Here is a 20,275-nt window from a genome sequence, read left to right on the forward strand (position 1 = left end):
CCTGATGTAGAGGCCCTAGTAGACATTAGAACCAACAGTTGATGCTGTTCAGATCTCCATGAGCAGAGCCCAGTTGAAAGTGACTGGTCAGGGGCACCTGGGTGGCTCAGTTGGTTAAGCGTCTGACTCTTGATTTTGGCTCAGATCATCATCTCAGGGTCATGAGATTGAGCCCTGTGTCAGCTCCACGGTAAGCATGGAGGCTGGTTAAGATTCTCTCACTCCCTCTTGCTCTGTTCTGCTACTCCACCATCATCTGTGTGCGCCTGCGTGTGCTCTCTCTCTCTAAATAAAAAAAACAAACAAACAAACAAACAAAAACCAAAACAAAACTGTGATCTGGTCAGACAGGTTGCTGGGGCAGGCGTTTTTAAGGGTCAATAAAACATTATGGAATCAATGCTATTTTACTCAGGTTTTTATACAAGTGTCCTTATATAATGAGTAAAATGTAAATTACTCCTACTGAACAGGACAGCACCATGGAGTAGAAATAGACAAGCATTCTTGGCTTTACTTTGTCAACCATTTTTGCCAGCCACACATCAAAGTTGTAATAACCAGGAATCACATTACCAAATAGATACCAACTAGCTCACAGGTGCCTGAAGTTAAGAGCTACAGTGACCTGAAATTCTAAAATCATTTGCTGCACATTTGAATTACCCATAGAGCTTTAAAAACAAAGAAAACAAAACAAAAACAAACAAACAAAAAACAACAACAACAAAAACATCCAAATACCCAGCTTGCATCCCATAACAATTAAATCGGAATGGCTAGGAATGGAAGTCAGGTGTCCATATTTTTTAAGAATCTCCAAATGATTCCAGTGCACAGCAAAGTTTGGGAACCATTGGAATAAGGCAAGAATTAGGACTGTTTATTAGAAATGAGCAATTTATTTTATGAATTGAAGCGTCAATGTATCATTTGCTTCCTGAGAAGTCGTGTTTCAGAAAATGACAGGAAATGTATGTTAAGAATTCCCCATTTCCCCTTTTACATCACACATACTTCTCAGAATAAAAATATATAAATAAGTAAATAAATATAAAATACATAATTAAAGAATATTGGCTTGAAGAGGTATCAGACCTTTGGCCTCCCTCCAGCCTTGGTCCAGAGAGAAAGCTGGGTCTGCCCGTGATCCCTCCCTCCGGGCTTGGCCAACATGCTGCTGCTTTGTCTCACCCCTGTAGGGCATGGTGGAAAAGTGGCTCCAGCAGGTGGAGAAGATGATGATTGCCAGTATGCAAGAGGTTATTAGACTTGGGATTGAAGCATATGTCCAGGTAAATGAGAATCGGGGTACATGTGCTGCCAGGCTGTTAGCACAGTGACAATAACGTTAGGGAGAAGGTTAAATGGATCAATTCTAAGCACCCTTCTTCTACCAAAACCCATCCGGATCCTGCGGGGTAACACCTGACCCCTCCATGACCCCGCTGTGCCTCTCACTTCTTTCCCTCTGAATCCTGGGGCAATGCACATATTTCTGGTGGAACATTAACAGTTAGAAGCAGGTGACACAAGACAAGATGGTTAGTCAGAACCCTCTGGCTGCTAGCTGCAAGTCCCTTCTGTGAAATGAATTCATGGGAGGAGGTCTTTTTAGAGCACCTTCCAATTAAGCATTTCTCCCTCTAGGCTTTTTGTTTACAGTACACATGCACTGAACGGTACAACTCTTTAAACTCCCAAAGTGTTAGGGAAAACAGGTATGACAGAAGAAAGCCAAAAGAAAAGAACTGTTGGGGATCACTCTTCAGCCAGCTCCTAGCAAGGCTAAATGTAGGCAAACCAGGGCTTTGTGCTCCTTGACTTTGGGTGCCTTTTCTTCCAGCTTTTCAGGGCCCCAACCCCACGACCCCTTCCATCAAACAGAAGAATATTCAGTTAACACCTTCCCACTAAAGTAGGAGGTACTGACCCTGCTGTCCCTCTTAGAAGTATTGTGTTGTAAATGACGGGCCAGTCCTTTGTCCTATGATTTATTTTAAATAAAAAATTAAGTAAAAGAAAAATGGCCACCTGTATGGAATGACTTCATGCCACTGCATCTAGAGCAAGAGTGAGCAAACATTTTCTGTAAAGTAAATGTTTTTATAATGTCTTCAGCTCTGTGGGCCACACACACTATTGATCTTTGCCTTCATAGTGCAGAAGTAGCCTTGGATGATTGGTAAAGAATGGGTGTGGCTATGTCACAATACACCTTTTATTTACAAAAACAAAAGCAAGGCCAGATTCAGCCCTCTGGCATGGTTTGTCAAATCTATAGTTTAAAACAAGTTTGGGGGGTTCTGGGCAGGGCTAAGAAAACTGACCCAGCACTGCAATATTATGTAGCCATCAAAAAGGGTGGTTATGAAAACTCTGTGAATAGCACCTTGATTCTGTGTTATAACTGTGTTATAATCCTTGGATTGGGAGCCTAAGAAACAAGAAGAAAAAAAAAGAGTTGATGAGATTGTTGATGATTTTTTTTTCTTTTTCATAAAATCCAGGGAGGAAGACATAAATCAATAATCCCAAGATGTCAAGTGTGGTAGCTTCTGAGAGTAGAGGAGGATTTTGTATTTGGTGGTGGGGGGGTGTTTTCAGATGTTGGTTTAAGTCCCACAAGATGAACTGACTTTACACATGCCCACCTGCACTTTCCCAGGTCCCTCGTAATAAGTGGGTCTTGCAGTGGCCTGGCCAGGTGGTTATCTGTGTCTCCTCCATCTTTTGGACCAAGGAGGTGTCCCAAGCCCTGGTAGAAAAGACCCTTCCGGTAAGTAAGCATGTCATAAAGCTTGTAGAGGACCTTCAAGCTTGATTAGGATCTGAAGGACATATAATTAAAGTAGCCATGTTTTCTAAACAACAACAAAAAATCAACATCCAACCATGGCATAGAGAAGTCAGAGTTTTCACGGGGACAGCGAGATAGAGAATTTGGAGTTGGAGCTGCCCTGGAGTTCTCTAGTGTCATACATCTCATGGTCCTTCCCAGCCAGAAATTCTAGGCTGAAGTGTTTTAAGTTTTTATCAGTCTTTACTTCCAGGGGTCAACCTGGTAGAATTTCCACCAACCGAGATCTCTGGTCTTCTTCCTGGGCCAAAAGACCACGTAGTCCTGTTTTCCCCTCCTCCTCCATCATTACCCGCTTCTCACCACCTGCAGTTGAACACAAACCCCACCTACAGCTCTTCCTTCAGAGTTCTCTTGAGACCAAGAGTGCTCAAGTCCTGCTTGTCCTCAGATCCAGATATGCATATTTCCAATTAACTCTTGCCATTGAGGCCAGTGCTTGAGAGTTCAAGACCTGGATGAACTTGGGTTCAAATCCTGATACTTGCCCTTGTTAGCTGTGTGACCCTAGGCAAGTTCCTTAACCCGAGTCTCAGTCTCCTTGACTATATAATGCACCACAGTGCACCATGTTGTATTACAACATCAGAGTACTGTATTGTGGGAGAGTTAGATGCTGGAAAGTTAGTACTGGAGCCCAGGCTAGGAACCCCACAGGGCAAGACCACATCTGTTTTGTTCACTATTATATCTCTTGGGGTCCTTGCAATGCTGAGCACATAGTAGGTGCTCAGTAAATATTTACTGAACAAATGAATGGTAACTTCATTTCCAACATTTTCACTGTGGTATCATTTCCCATGATGATCTCATCAGACCTTCTGTTCTTCCCCCCATAGATGACTGGCTGCGAACCAGGAAATATTTCACTTTACTATATTTTGCTTTATACCTTAAAATTAGAACATGAGCATTTGACCAAGGTTCAAATTTATACACATTCCATGTTGATAATTTCTACAAACATATTGCACTTGACACTTGCAAACTGCTACCACGTATCTCATTTCAGATTTTTGAAACACTAAAAAATTCTGTTTTTTGTGACTGCATCTCTGTGCCCCAGTTTTCCTACCTGTAAAACAGAGAGACTGCTTCCCATCCCACACCCCAGCCTTGGAGTATATGGATGCTGAATAATGTGGCTCAGCATCCTAAAGAAAGCAGGTGTTGGTGCAAGATATCCATCCATCCATCCATCCATCCATCCATCCATCCATCCATCCATCCATTGTTTGTTTAACAAATATTTATTTGACATCTGCTCCACACTGGAATGATGCTACTAGGCAGAGGGATTTAGAGTTGAATGAGAGAGACATGGTCCCTGTCCTCATGGATTTACAGTCTAGTGGGGGAGATAAAAAGTCTCTTCACTAGAACAGTGATAAAGGAAAGTATGGGGATCCAGGAAGGGCGGGGAAGAAGGAGAGAAGTAAGAAAAGGATTAGAATTGGAGACGATGTCCCAGAAAAATGGTGTCTAAGAGGAGACACAAAATATAAATAGGAATTAGCCAAGCAAAGAACAGGAGAAAGAGTGTTCCAGAGAGAGAGAGAGAGAGAGACCAGAATGTGCAAAAGTCTGAAGATGAAAAATATGGTGCATTCCAGCAATTGCAGGCACTTGGATTCAGAATAGCTGTGGAATGGGTGTGGTTCAGAAAGGTGTGTGCAGCAGCCCTGTCACCAAGGGGTTTCCAGACCCACAGCAAGGGCAATGAGGAAGCATTGAAAAGGTACTTTATTAATAATAAGAACCATCTGTATATACTGGATACTTTATTCACATTGTGCCAAGTGCTTCATCATCTCACTTAATCTTCAAAACAGCTCCAAAAAGTAGCTGTAATTAGCTGGGCTCAACAGAACAGGAGACTGAGATTCAGAGGGTTAATATCATTTGCCCAGAACTACATAGCTAGGAAGTAGGGACGGTGAGCTATGAGCCTAAGGTGGTCTCCATTTTTTTTTCCTTTTTAACATTTATTTCTATTTTTTAACTCTTTATTTCGAAGTAATGTCAGCCTTACAAATAATGTTGCAAAAATAACGCAAAGAATTCTCATACACCTTTCTTCTAGAATCCCCCAATATTAGCATCTTAAATAACCACAGTACAATTATCCAAGTCAGGAAACCAACATTGATGCAAGAGACATTCTTATCGAATCCACAGACCTTTTAAATTGGGTAATCTAAATTTAGCCGTTTGCCCCACTGATGTCTTTTTGTCTGGTTCAGGATCCATTCCAGGATTATCGTTGACATACATTTAGTTTTCACGTCCCCTGTGTCTCCTTTAATCTGAAAAAGTTTCAGATTTTTTTTTTTAGTTAATTCAGATTTATTGCATGACTTCTATACAGTAAAATTCACCCTTTTTAGTGTACAGTTCTGAGTTTGAACAAACACATACATTTGTGTAACCGCCATCCCAATCAGGATATGGAACCGTTCCATGCCCCCCCAAAACTCCCTCAAGCCCCTTGTAGCAACCCCTTCCCCTGTCCATGCCTCTGGCAATTACCAATCTGCTGCCTGCTCTGTAGTTTTATCTTTTCCATGATATCATAACAATAAAATCAAGGTATATAGCGTTTGAAATTTGGCTTCTTTCAATTAGCATGATGCATTTGCAACTCGTCTAGAGGTTAATGAAGGGGATGAGGGAAAGGGATCTGGAAGAATGGTTTGGGCCATGGGATGGTGGATGGTGCCATTGCCCAAGAGAGGGTTACAGAGGAGAATCCAGTTTAACCAGTTGTCCCCTCCTATGCCCCTGCCAGGATTTTCTGAAGAAGAGCAATGTTCAGATTGCACAGATTGTCCAGCTGGTGCGAGGGAAACTGAGCAGCGGGGCTCGACTCACCCTCGGGGCCCTCACGGTCATCGACGTCCACGGTGAGCAAGGAGGCTTCCCTAGCATTGCTGACTGTCTAAGAATAGCAGCCAGGCTGGCTGCTCTCCATTCCCCTGGGTGGAGTAGTTCAGGGTCCTCTTTGGTATGAGGGAGGGGTTTCTCCAACTGAGAGTAAGGTGAGGGGTAAGGAGAGAAGCCATAGCTGCTGTGAATCTCCAGCGTGTTTTCCCCTCCCGTTCCCACCCTTGTTTCCAGGAAACCGCCAAGCAGGGCTCTCGCCGAGACAATGGCAGCCAAAGCCATTTCTGAGATTCACCAACTTGGAACAATTTCTAGAGGCTGACTGTAGCTAAGATTTTTTAATACTCACCATGTGCCAGGCTCTGGGCTAAGTGCTTGACGTACATTATCTCATTTTTATACACACTTCTCAAATTGAGAACCTGAGGCTTAGGTAAATCACTTTCCCAGAGGCACACAGCTACTAAGGAGCACAGGCTGTTTTATAATTTGATGTAATTGATTTAATTGTAATTCTATGTCTGTCTGATTCCAAACCCAAGAGACTGGAAATGGGCAGTATATTCAGGGAGGCAACAGGAGAGAGAGAGAATGCCTTCCAGCACTTGCCTGGGGGGAAAAAAGGAGAAGGGGAGGAGGAGGAAGAACTAGGGTCTTTATATAAAACAAACCACCCCCTCACCCTCACTCCATCACCACCAAGGAAACTAGGGCTGGACTAGCTTGTTGCCTAGAAACAGTGTCTCTCTTGTTCTTACACTCAGCTTCCTACTGGCATTTCATGGCATCTTATTCTCCTTAAGGTTGATGCTCATTTCAATCTAATTTCTCTTGGATAGACTAGCATGAAATCAGGGAGAGAAAAGGGAGAATGTTATCTTCATTTGGTAGGAAGTGCAGGTGTGGTTACTGCCCAGGGCAACCCAGAGTGGTTGTGTTCACACACATGCACACACATGCACATAGACACCCATGCACGAAACATGAACACACATACACACTGCATCATGCAGGCATCCCCAAGTTAGTCCCTTGAGATTCACCTTCCTCTTGGGTCCCTCATGGAGACCCCTACTCCTGCGACCACTCTATGATTTCCCTCAAGAACCTGGAAGGGAATCAAATTCCTCAGGAAGGATGGAAGAGCTGTTGGTGTAATCTTCGAGGACTCTTCTCTGGAGGGTTTTGGAGTTCACTGTCATAAAGACTTCTCTATGCAGAGAGGCAGTAGACTTGCAGAAGCGTCCCTTTACAAAGTTATGTTTCTGAGATACTAAATTCGAGCTGCTGTCCTACTTTTTTTTTTTTAAAGTAGGCTCTGTGCCCAGTGTGGGGCTTGAACCCATGACTCTTGAGATCAAGACCTGAGGTGAGATCAAGAGTTAGATGCTTAACCAGTTGAGCCACCCAGGTGCCCCTACTGTCCTAGTTCTGAGATCTCAATAGTTCTCACCTAAGAGTTCCCTAAAAAATAGCTAATGATTCTTAGAAATTTCTGTTCACTCTTCAACTTGAGGGCCTTCCATCACTGTGAGAAAATTAAATTAGGCTCATAATCCTGTGAGAGAAAGAAGGAAACCCAGAAGTATATCTCCCATCTGGTTTCTCAGGCCCCCAGATGGAAAGACTATATCTAACCGTGGGTTCATGAGACCCCTTCCCTTGCTAACTGCATCAGGCCAAGTGGACTGTATTCTCCTAGGGTATCCTAGAAGCCTGGAACAGGGCCAAAGGGGTCATAGTGGGGATATGACAGCATTTGGGGTAACTACATGTTGCAAAGCTCTCTGGGTCAGTCCCCCAAGAATTTGGGAACGATAACAGTAGCTAATATTTATATAATCTTTCTTCCTTTTTCTTTCATCTATCAATATCTGCATATACATGTAGATGTGTAGATATTTATATATGTACATATATATGTATGTGTAGATATATATACGTGTGTGTATATACAGTTGATCCTTGAACAACATGGGTTTGAACTGCACAGATCCACTTACATGGGAATTTTTATTGGAAAATATAATACAATACTGTAAATGTATTTTCTCTTCCTTCCAATTTTCTTAAATATTTTGTCTAGCTTACTTTATTGTAAGAATATAGTATATAATACATATAACTTACAAAATATGTGTTAATTGGCTGTTATCTGTAAGGATTCCAGTCAACAGTAGGCTTTCGGTAATTAAGTTTGAGGGGAGTCAAAAGTTATATGCAGATTTTTTACTGTACCATGGGTGGGCACCCCTAAACTCCATGTTGTTCAAGGGTCAATAGTATATACAGTTAGTCCTCCTAATAACCTTATAATAACCCTATAAGGTAGGTACTGTGTTGTCCCCATTTTACAAATTACGTAACTCAATAGAGAGGTTGAATAACTTGCCCAAAGTCACCAGCTAGTTAATGGCAGATTCAGAATTAGGATCCAGGCGGTCTGATTTCAGAGGATGCACTTGTAATGCCTCTGCTATACTGTCTGGCAGCAGACAACGCAGTGGATTCTTTGCCTGGCTCCTTGGGGGAAGCAAAGGCCAGCTTCTGAAAGACATTGCTACCTGCAGGTGATGGGTAGGCAGGGAGGCTAGTTGAGTCTGAAACTGTTTGGAGAGTGAGGGGTGCCTGGATGAAGTCCTCAGACCTCCTCTGAGCAGTCTGTGGGCATAGGAGTATGCTGACAGCTCTGCATTTGTGTGTTTCCATGTCTGCGTCTGTCCCAACAGCTCGTGATGTGGTGGCCAAGTTATCTGAGGACAGTATCTGTGATCTGAACGATTTCCAGTGGATCTCCCAGCTGCGTTACTACTGGGATTCAAAGGATGTGCAGGTGCAGATGATCACCACAGAAGCCTTGTATGGCTATGAGTACCTGGGGAACTCCCCTCGGCTGGTGATTACACCCCTCACTGACCGCTGCTACAGGTAACCTCTGCCCCTCCCCCACCCCTGACCCAAAGGGTGAATAGAGAATTCCAGAAGGAAAACCTTCTGGGGAAAAAGGTGAGGGGCATCTTGTGTTTGTGACATTTCCCTTTACATTTCATATTCTCAGATTTTAGAATTTTGCCCTTAGTAACAGATGGGCATGGACATTAGGCCTTAGGCCAGAAATGAGGACCCGGTAGGAGTCCTAATGCAAATTAATGTGACCAAACCAACAAGCAGAACGTTGATGCCAGTCCTTAAAAATGCTGCAGTACTTAAGTAGGAAGCTCTCCGATGGCAGGAATCAAGATGGTGCCTGGAGATCTCATGGATGAAAGATAGAAAAGGGGCCAGGTGAAGGACTCTGGCAAGGAGTCTCCAAGCTCAGCCAGCCAGTCTGGTGGTGAGATGTAGTCATTCTGCGCTCAGCAAAGCCCTTTACCACTTTCCTGGGTGTTTGTACCATTAGAAATCTGAACTCTGTGAATGTGTCCATTTTGTGATATTTAGATTTCCTTTGATTTTGTATATTCTTTAAGGTGGAATTTTTTATAATCATAAAGATAATTCTTGAGTATTTTTTCCTTCAAAGTCCTCAATCACTTATTTTCTGTGTTCTGTGATTTTTGGTCTTTATTCATTCATTTATTTCACCTGTTATTCAGTAGCCATTTCTCAAAGTCTCCTGTGCACCATGCATGCCCTCAAGAAACCCTCAACCTAATGGGGTCAAGGGACAGAGACGTACTCAGATGAGTATAAAATGGTTTGTTAACTGAAACTAAGAGGCTCACACAAGGGGCTGTAGAGCCAAAAGTGAGGAACACATCATTAATTTCTAACATTTATTTTGCCCCTACTCTTATCCAACTGAATCAAAATACAGGTCCTAAACTCAAGAGTTCATAATCCAGTGAGAGAAATATATTTATTTCCATCACTCCATTAGCACTGATGATCTTTGGAATCTGGAGTTTATGAAGATTTTTAACTTTTATTTGATTCATTTATGTGGGTATTCATTTATCCATTCAATCATTCATTCAAACAAATGTTTGTGGGTGCCCACGCACCAGGCTCTGAGGTTACAGTGCTGAGTAAAACATTTTTTTTACAATGATGATATGTTGGTCATATAATTGGAAAAAAATAAAGCTATTTGTATGAGTCAGAACAAATAAAGCAAAAGTCAGTTCCTTTTCTGTATCTTAGGACTTGGGCACCAAATTCTTTTTTTTTTTTTAAGAGAGGGAGCGAGGCAGGGGAGTTGCAGAAGAAGAGAGAGAATCTTAAGCAGGCTCCACACTGAGCACGGAGCTCAATGTGGGCTTAGTCTCACAACCCTGAGATCATGACCTGAGCTGAAATCTAGTCATTCACTTAACTGACAGCCACCCAGGTGCCCCATTGGGCACCAAATTCTTATTTCTTCCCCTTAGGACACTGATGGGGGCTTTGAAGCTGAACCTTGGGGGAGCTCCAGAGGGACCAGCTGGTACAGGCAAGACAGAAACTACCAAAGATCTGGCCAAAGCTTTGGCCAAGCAGGTAGGGGAATGCTGTCTAGTCTTAACCTCTCTTCCATTCCTCTCTGGACTCCTGTCCAGGAGAGTTGACATGAAGTCCCAGATGGTTTAGCAGAAGAGGAAGAGTGGGGCCCCAGTTCCGGCAGTGGAATAGTAAGAAAGGAGCCCCACCTGTATTTCATGTGCAGGGTAATTCAGATATAAGAGAACCCATCCCTAATGGTGCCTACATCCTCCCTTCTCTCTAGTGCGTGGTCTTCAACTGCTCGGATGGTCTGGATTACAGGGCCATGGGGAAGTTCTTCAAGGGGCTGGCCCAGGCTGGAGCATGGGCCTGTTTCGATGAGTTCAACAGGATTGAGGTAATGCTGCCACTGGCCTGCAAAGCAGGGGTTGGACATACAGGGGCCTTTTTCTGGGCTCTCAGCTCCTCAGTGATAGGGCCTTATGTGTCCTCTAAAACCCCTGCACAGAGTAAGTACTCAATGAGATAAACACTCCCAAGAAGACACAGTACCTATTATATATACATATGTATCCTCATCATATTCACTCACTCACTCATTCAAAAATTTATTGAGCAGCTGATATATGTCAGACACTCTTTAATTGTTCATGACACAAAGCTAAGTAATAAATGAATGATACAATCTAGCAAAGGGAAATAAAAGTTAAGTGAAACAAATAGAAAATGATAGAAGTCTATAGTAGTGGTATAAAGGAGCCATCACAAAAGAGAGGGGGGTGATTAATTCTATTTGGATGGGGGATTTAGGTCAGGAAATGTAAACATGCAATTAGAACCAATAAACACTGTTTGAATACATACAATGGGTCAAACATTATGCTAGGTGCTAGAACAAAGATAAAATATTATGGAAATTAGTAACACACACACCCCAATTTTCTTTTTCTTTATCAGAACCCCAAATCATGCTCCTAAATTTTGAATGTGAAGGTCTGGTTCTCAGATGACTGGATTTTGTCATTGCTAAGTGAGGGGGCCTCTGGCAGAGTGGGGTGGTGGCTGTCACAGCAGGAGCTCATTCTCCCCCCAGGTAGAGGTGCTGTCTGTGGTGGCTCAGCAGATCCTCAGCATTCAACAAGCCATTATCCGGAATCTAAAGACATTCATCTTTGAAGGCACCGAGCTCTCTCTGAACCCAACCTGTGCTGTCTTCATCACCATGAACCCAGGCTATGCTGGCAGGGCTGAGCTGCCAGATAACCTCAAGGTAAACATCAGCGTGTATAAATTCCATATGTACTTTATGGTATAGAAACCTCTAGAAGTTACCAAGGATCTCACGGAGAAGGCAAATAGTGGGTGACATTTTTTGGCTGTGAGAAGTAATAGTGGAGCCACGATGGTGATAAGATAGGTCCCAGAACATAACTACACCCCCAACAAGGTCTCATGGGGAGGGGTGTATATACATGATGAACCATGGCAATTAGGAAACAATGAACCCTGGAACAAGGGTCGCTATTTCTACTGTCTTCAAGGGGTCAGACAGGTAATATAAGTGAGAGGAACCAGCTGGGCATGGTAGGGACTCTGACAAATGCCCCATCTAGAGGCAACGTCCCCTACTTAGCCCCAGTCGATTGTTGCAAATCAGGAATTGTCAGGTCTTCTCATTTTTCAGGAAAACCCTGAAATTTGGATTTCTACATGTAATCTGATTACAAAAAACAATCACTGTAGGCCAAACAAAAGCATCTAATTATAAGATAGCATCAAAGTTAGACACAGAGCTCTGGGAAACCTGGGCTGAACCGGGGGCATTTGGGTGGCTCAGGTCATGATCTCAGGGTCCTGGGAATGAGTCCCATGTCGGGCTCCCTGCTCAGTGAGGAGTCTGCTTCTCCCTCTTCCTCTGCCCCTCTCTCTACTTGTGGTGTCTGTCTGTCTCTCTCTCTCTCTCTCTCTCAAATAAATGAATAAAATCTTAAAAAACAAAACAAAGCAAAATCTAGGCTGAACCACATATTACTAGGGTCGACCTAGGTGGTGTCCTTACCAAAGCAAGCTGTTCCAGCCAACTACAGAGATGACAAGGAAGCATATATGTCCCCAGTGCCTACTGCTGAGCTGGCTTGAGTTACAGCATTGCAATAGCCATTGGTCCTGCTGCTAGTGGAGAAGGATGGCACCCCTGAAGGGAAGAGAGAGAGTCACCATGGCCATCTTCAAGGGAATAGGCTGTAGATGACCTTAGCATGCTGCTCTCATGGGAGGAAAAACCCCAAAGTACAAGATGGCTGGATCTCCTTTTTTAGGAAGAGGCCTTAGCACCCCAACTGCATGAAAAGAGGTACCAGAGAGAGACTTCCAGGCCTGCTTCTTTATGGATTTCCTTCTAAGTCATTGCTCCATCCCCTTGAGTGGAAGACACAAGAGAGACCCAGCCAAACCCACATTAGTACTTAACCTGGCAGAAACGCATCTGATTAGTGCTCTGGAATCTTATCCAGACACTTTCTCTCTACCCTTCAAATGGGAAAGAGTCAGGGAGATCTTAGGAATGGCTCCTGCCCTCTTGGCCAGCACAGGGCAGTGAGTACCAAAGTAGAATTTGGACCCACATGTCTTATTTTTGCCACCCAACCATTGTGACTCCCACCTATACCTAGACCCTTCCCAGCCAACAAGCCTGTTGCACAAGCAGCTTTCGTGAGACAGTGTGGTATAGCAGAAAGCACCAGGGGTTGGTGTCAGGAAGCCTGGGTTCTAGTCCTGGCTGTACCTCTAACTGCTTGACTTCTCCTCTAAGATCTAAGGTAGTAACAGTAGCTGATGTTTATTGAGCACTCACTATGTGCCACACACTTTTCTAAGCATTTCACTTATATGATATCATTTGTTCTCATGAGAATGGTACAGTTGTTGGCCCATTTTGAGATGAAATAACTAGAGGGGTTACATTACTTGCCCACTGCCAGTAGGTAGCAGAGCAAGGACGCAAATCAGATCTGTCTGACTTCAGGATTCTTCTGATACATATTGGTTCTGCATTCCTAACTGAGTTCCTCGGTCCCTATTGAACACAGGAAGGGTCCGATAGTTGAATGATGCTCCTTTGGCATGGGAGAATGAGGTGTTGTTAGAATATCAGCAAGTAGGGCCTTTCACATAACCATTGAGGGACCGGGTATGAAAACAAGTACCTGGACAGGGCCAGGGGGGATGTTAGCAGAGCAGTGGATCTATCCAACAAAGATGGTCCCTCTGCATTGACTTGTCCTCCCGCTTTCCTTTCCTTGATTTCACTAGAGTGGCCTGAACAGCCATTGCTGCTTCTCTTTGCATCTGTAGACAGACCTCCCCTCCAGTGTTCACTAAATACATTCAGGTTCTCAATGGCCATTTCTTTTCTAGGCCTTATTCCGGACAGTAGCCATGATGGTGCCAGATTATGCCCTCATTGGGGAAATCTCCCTCTACTCCATGGGGTTTCTGGACTCTAGAAGGTATGTTACATTGGCTTTCCAGTAGATTCTAAAGTCTCTGAAAGAGTTCCTTCTGTGTGGTAGATTCAAGGTAGGTTGCCCATTGGAAGAAAAGAGAGAAACTTGAGAAATGGACTTCCAGTCCCTAGTTACTCTGAAAGCACATAGCCCTGACTTTTGTCCTGATCCCATACCTGGCGAGGAAATGGCCCAGATTCCAAAAAAAGGGCCTCCTCTCTCTTAATGTATGCTTGGACTTCTGCTAAAGAAATTGGTCTTTTCATCCCAGCCCTGCTACACACACACACACACAGTTCAAGGTGAGACTTTAAAACATAAAATTATTCTAAGATTGAAGAGGAAAATTTTAATACAATGTGGAATTAACATTGTTATCATCATGACATTTATCGACTTAAAAAAGCAAATCATGGACATGGAAAAAATTGTTACATTACAGAAGTGAATAAAAGGAGTTTCTTCTCAGTGACCTTGAGTCCCACACTCTGGGGATTAGCATTGTTAATAGTTTGATGTTTCTTCCAAAACGTGTGTGTGTGTGTCTGTGTGTGTGTGTGTGTACTTGTACATTCACATATATGCATAGAAGTATTACACATATAATTTCTTGTATGGTAGATTATATACATATATGTGTGTGCTTGCTCTTTTCCTCCTAACTTTGGAAGAGTTAGAATGCTTCCTTAGTTCATCATGGTAACTATTAAAAGGACTTCAGATGATAGGGCTTCTCCATCAAGTCCATGAGCAGGCCTGGTTCCCGAAGGGACAGGGCACAGGGATGTTGGGAATGTCTGCTGAGCAGGAGCTGGTCCTCTCTGGTGGTCGGCAGAGGTGTCTCTGCTCTCTTAGTCTCGCCCAGAAGATTGTTGCAACCTACCGCCTGTGCTCAGAGCAGCTGTCCTCACAGCATCACTATGACTACGGCATGCGGGCAGTCAAGTCTGTGCTCACTGCCGCTGGCAACCTGAAGCTCAAGTATCCTGAGGAGAATGAGAGTGTCCTGTTGCTCCGGGCCTTGCTTGATGTCAACCTGGCCAAGTTCTTGGCTCAAGATGTCCCTCTGTTTCAGGTATGCAGTGCTTTGGGACCTTGACGAAGCGCTGAGACTCATTTTCTGAAGATGAACTCTGTTTCTCTGGCATCCTTTCCATCTCCAGCCAGCAACCCCACCACCAGACACCCTACCCCAAGTGTTAGATAAGAACAGCGATAGCACTATCCCTGTCTACTTCCTGATTTTAATAAAAATGGTTTCACTGATAGAATAATATCTGCCATTGGGTTTGGATAGGTTTTTGTTCAAACCAAGTGTAGTTTTCTTTTGTAATTATTTTAATGCCTCTCTTCCTAATCAGGCTGTGAGTTCCATAAATACAGAAATTGTGACTATCTTACTCATTCCGAATACAGTAATTGGTAGATAATACAGACTTATTAAATATTTGCCACCTTTTAAATTCATTTGGGAGGGAAATCGTGTCTTACAGATAGTGTTGGACTTTGTAATTGTGGATGAGTTTTGGCACAGAAAAATGAGATTTGGAATTTTACAAAGATTTCTGCTGTCTGTAAATCTCATTTTCAGAAAATGTTGAGGTCATGCCTCTGACAATTCATCCTTTCCACCTTCTCTCGAATTCTTGTTAACAGGGAATTATATCAGACTTGTTTCCTGGAGTTGTTCTTCCAAAGCCAGACTATGAAGTTTTTATGGAAGTGCTGAATGAGAACATCAAAAAGATGAAACTCCAACCAGTACCTTGGTTTATTGGGAAGATTATCCAGGTTGGTTCCCTGCATCCATACAGGGGTGCGCCTGTTTGTTCACTGAAGTCAGAAATTGGAATTGTGGTAGATTGGAACTCAGTGATGGTGATCAGAGGTGCCTGGATAGAGATGGAGGTGCCTTCAGGTCTCACTTCCAGGAGTTGAAGTTGAAATCCAATGTTTTTCCTCTGACCATCTTCCTTAGGATTCCTTTTTTAAAATTTGGGGATGAAACAAAACCTTTGGGGGCATTGGGCTTGAACTAGTCAGGACTTTCTCAGTTTCCAGTGATAGAAACCCAAGTCAAACCACCTTAGTCAACAGAAGGAGATCTGTTCACTTACCTAACTTGAAAAGCTCCGGTATGTGTTGACCTCAGACACAACGGGATCTGAGAACCTTTCTCTTCATTTCTTGGCTCTGTCTCTGAGTTACAGCTTCATTCTTGGTTGGGTCCCCAGCAGCCTCAGTCTTTGATTGTACCAGGTTCAAGCCCAGAAGGAAAAAGAGCATTGCTCTCCAAATGGCTTCAGCATAGGTCCCAGGATTAGCTTTGAACTGTGCTGATAAAGTCACATGACCACCCCAGGGAAGATCATTTGTATTTTACAGCATGGGGCCTGACTCGGAAAATACCTTTCATCTGCTGAGAGTTCTAATCAAGTCAGAACTGCATTTAGGCCTGGAAAAAAGAAGTTTCCAATTTAAGTGCAATTTGCTAAAATGACCACTGTTTCCTTTTCCCCTTTAAAAGCAAGTAGAAATGGCCTAATGAAAAAATTAGAGGCATTAAAGTCAGACAGCCATGTGTCCAAATCCTGCCTGCACCACTGATGAGCATGGGCAAGTTACTTAACCTCCCTTAGGCTCAGTATTCCCACCACTAGAAGGTGGTTAATGATACCTGAATGGATTAAATGAGATAATTCAGGTAAGTCACTTGATGCTTAGCACATTGGTAAGTACAGAGCAAATAGGAGTTCCCATTTCTTAAATTATCTGAAACATACACATATATTTATCCAAAAGGTATTTATGTATTTATTTATTTATTTATTTATTTATTTATTTGAGAGAGGGAGCACACAAGTGGGGGGCAGAGGGGCAGAGGGAGAGAATCTTAGGCAGGCTCCATGCTTAGCACAGAGCCAGACGCAGGGTTCAATCTCACAACTCTGAGATCATGACCTGAGCCAAAATCAGGAGTCAGACGCTTAACCGACTGAGCCACAGGTGCCCCTATCCAAAATATATTTAAACTATGGATCATCAGAGGTAGAAGTGACTGTGGTAATCCTCTTTTGGTCCCTCATTCCTCACTGACTTCTGACTGGCTTGCATTTCTGGGAGGTTTGCAATGATTAACTGCTTAAAATGATGTCTCCTCCCAGATCTATGAGATGATGCTGGTAAGACATGGCTATATGATCGTTGGAGACCCCATGGGTGGCAAGACCTGTGCTTATAAAGTGTTGGCTGCAGCTCTGGGTGATTTATACGAAGGTAAAGCTCACATCCCTGGCTTCCCGGGAGCACAGGACTCCCCAGTAGGTTGGCTGGCTCCATGGAGATAATGCCAGGCTGTTAGTTTTGCCATCCCTGGATTGTGACATCAGAGCCAGAAATAGAACATGGCACACAGATGTCTGCAGGAAGAAAATAAGGGTGGGGCTGGGGGAGCTTCTAATGGGGATTTTATGTGCATGTCATTAAGTGGAGGAATTTTCTCGAGTTTTTCAAATACCGAATAGTGGCTTCTCCAAAGACTTTCCAGTGAGGGAGAAACTCCTGCCACTGTCCTGAACAAATTATTCTGAAAGCCAATTATTGCATGGTTTCTTTTCTCCTTTTTTCTTTTCATCCCTCCTTCCCTCTCCCTTTTTCTCCCTTCTTCCTTCCCTCCCCTACCTTCCTTCTTTTCTTCCTTCCTTCCATTTAATGTAGAAGATAAAACCTCAGGTTTTTAATCAGACCCAGACCTTGGACAAATGACTAAACCTCTCTTAGCCTTTGTTTTCCCACCTGTGGAATGGGATTGTTGTGAGAATTAAATGAGATTATGCAGGAAAATAACCTAGTGGAGTTCCTGCTCAACAAATGAAAGCCATGTGTACGGCCAGAGAAACAATTTTGGGTTTTTTTCTTTTATAAAAAAGCAAGCCTGTGGTGTTTGTTTGTTTGTTTTTAAGATTTATTTCTTTATTTTAGAGAGAGTGGAGGGGAGAGGCAGAGAGAGAGAGAGAAACCCAAGCAGATTCAGTGCTGAGCCTGACGCAGGGGTTGATCTCAAGACCCTGAGATCAGGACATGAGCTGAAACCAAGAGTCAAACACTCGACCAGCTGTGCCACCCAGGCACCCCACAAGCCAGTGGTTTTGATAAGCAATGCCTTCTATTTACACGTTCCCTTCCAGTACTTCATCTTAACATGTTTTTGCTAATAATTAATTAAGTTGCTGTTGGATTTTTGAGGTTTTTTGTTTTGGAAACTAACTTGGCCCTAGTAACTAATTAGGGCATTTCAAACTTAATATTCTGGTCATTTGAACACAGTTTAAGAAACTAAATGAAAAGAAAAGAGGCTACCCTGTTGTTTTTTCCTTGGGATTCTGCAGAAATGGTTCTTTTTTAGTACATGGCTCAGGCACTCCCAACTTTTTCTGACTTTGAAGGATCATTTAAAAGTCTGGTTATTTTCAGTTCTGTTTTTGAATGCACCTCATGTGCCATCTATCAGTCTGTGTTGGGTCCTAGTACTCTCATGGTGTGAATGTCTCAGGGGTCACTTGCTGAACAGCTAAAGAAGAGGTTTCAGGGCTAAACTAGTCCTTCAGATAGGGGGAAAAAAGTAACCAGTATTTTCCAGAATCTTTTAAATGTCAGTCCTTTCCTCATTTCAAGTCGAAGCCAAGTTTCTTAGGGTAGCCGTGAAAGCCAGGTACATAAAAACGCCTGGTAGCATGGACCTCTCTCCCTTACTGCTTGAGTTCATTTAGGCTCAGGCAGGTTTCTTTGGATCTGAGTAGCACATTTGCCCTGTTTGAAATGAGACTCAGAAGAAAATATGGTGAGAAACTAATGGGCATAATAACCTAACAATTTAAGTCATTGCCCATCCAGATATCCTAATCTTTATAAGAACTGAGTACAAATTTTATAAGGACTCCCTTTGGAGGGCATATTTATGAAGGTTGGTTGGTCTTTGAGATGGCATTATCTCTTGTCTAATGTTGTGGTCTCACCAGAACCTTTGTAACTCATGTTGGACCTTCTTGCCCAGCCAAACAGATGGAAGAATTTGCTGTGGAGTACAGGATCATCAACCCCAAGGCCATCACCATGGGGCAGCTCTATGGGTGCTTTGACCAAGTGAGCCATGAATGGACAGATGGTATCCTCGCCAATGCTTTCCGGGAGCAAGCGTCTTCAATATCTGATGAACGCAAGTGGATTATATTTGATGGGCCAGTAGATGCTGTTTGGATCGAAAATATGAACACAGTTCTGGATGACAATAAAAAGGTACTACTGAGTCTCATATCACTTTTACATAGGTAGGGTATAAATCCTCCTATTCAAGTGAGTAATTGACCAAAACTATATACTACATACATTTATTACACTAAGAATAAACACCCCACAAGAAAGTAACAGCTTATGAATTATGCTTCCATTTGTACTTGTAGTGGGTAAGCTACATGAGTTTAGGGATAATATTGCATCGTGGTGAAAAGCCTTGTTGTTGGCATCATATTAGACCACTAGCTCTAGAACTATCTGAACCTCAATTTCCTCAATTGTAAAAAGGTAGTAATAAAATAGGGATATTGGCAATTAAAAAGTAGCACATACATAGTGCCTGATATGTGGAATGGGTGTTGGTTATCCATTGCCGTGTACATAGAGACTTAAAACAACCATTTACTTTGCTCATGATATTGTGGATTATAATTTTGGAAGGGCTCAGCTAGGCTCAGCTAATCATTGTGATGTCAACTAGGGCAGCCACTGCTGGGGGATCCACACCCAAGGGGGCTTCTTCCCTCAATGCCTGGGGGCTCATTCCTCCTTGCCCTGTCTCTCTCTGTCTCTTTCTCTTCAGATAGTGTCTCATCCTCCAGGCCTCTCCAGGTGGCTTTGGTGTCTCACTTAGTGAGCTTGGAGTAGTGGCACTTCTTTAGTGGTGGTTAATTTTCCAAAAGGCAGGAAGTGACAGTTTATAGGAAATTAAGTGCTGTGCTTAGAACTGGCATAGCATCACTTTCTCTAAATTCCATGAGTCCATGAAGTCACAGGGGTTGCCCAGATTCAAGGGAGTAGAGAAAGATGGTCTACTTCTTGATGGAGCAGGTCAAGGCCACTTGGCGAAAGCACACACGGGATGGGAGCTATCACTGCAATAGTCTTTGGAAAATACATTCTGCCACAGTAAGCATAGTGCCTAAAGAGCTTGGACTCTGGAGCCAGATAGCCTGGGTTCAAACTCTACACTGCCACTTGCCAGTTGAATGAACCCAGGGAAGCTATTCAGTTTCATCATCTGTAAAATGGCGACAGTACTGTCTACCTCATAATGTTCATCAGGAAGATGAGATAAGTTAATATTCACAAGATACTTCTAATAGCACCTGGCATAGAACAGGCATTTTCTTACTGTATGTTAAAATAAAATAAAATTTATCACCATTTTAAGAAAGAGTTTCTATACTGAATGTACATGATTATCAAATCAAAATATACTTTCCTACTGCATTAAAATTTCACGAGACTGTGCGTGAGTCATGCTCAACAATGGAAGGCCTAATTATCCAAATTACACACACACACACAC

General features: G+C 42.9%; 1 protein-coding gene across 1 annotated transcript in view; it reads left to right on the forward strand.

Annotated features, from left to right (window-relative positions):
* DNAH3 (dynein axonemal heavy chain 3) overlaps nt 1-20,275 on the forward strand; it is a 174,459-nt gene that overhangs the window by 66,953 nt on the left and 87,231 nt on the right. The window contains exons 27-38 of the mRNA XM_019808319.2: nt 1,203-1,295; nt 2,669-2,779; nt 5,649-5,763; nt 8,473-8,671; nt 10,114-10,222; nt 10,449-10,562; nt 11,259-11,435; nt 13,583-13,674; nt 14,527-14,746; nt 15,328-15,462; nt 16,836-16,947; nt 18,725-18,966. Of these exons, the coding sequence (XP_019663878.2) occupies nt 1,203-1,295; nt 2,669-2,779; nt 5,649-5,763; nt 8,473-8,671; nt 10,114-10,222; nt 10,449-10,562; nt 11,259-11,435; nt 13,583-13,674; nt 14,527-14,746; nt 15,328-15,462; nt 16,836-16,947; nt 18,725-18,966 (1,719 nt within the window). The remainder of the gene's footprint in view (nt 1-1,202; nt 1,296-2,668; nt 2,780-5,648; nt 5,764-8,472; nt 8,672-10,113; nt 10,223-10,448; nt 10,563-11,258; nt 11,436-13,582; nt 13,675-14,526; nt 14,747-15,327; nt 15,463-16,835; nt 16,948-18,724; nt 18,967-20,275) is intronic.

The sequence above is a fragment of the Ailuropoda melanoleuca genome, chromosome 10, assembly GCF_002007445.2.
Source record: "Ailuropoda melanoleuca isolate Jingjing chromosome 10, ASM200744v2, whole genome shotgun sequence".
Lineage (NCBI taxonomy): Eukaryota > Metazoa > Chordata > Mammalia > Carnivora > Ursidae > Ailuropoda > Ailuropoda melanoleuca.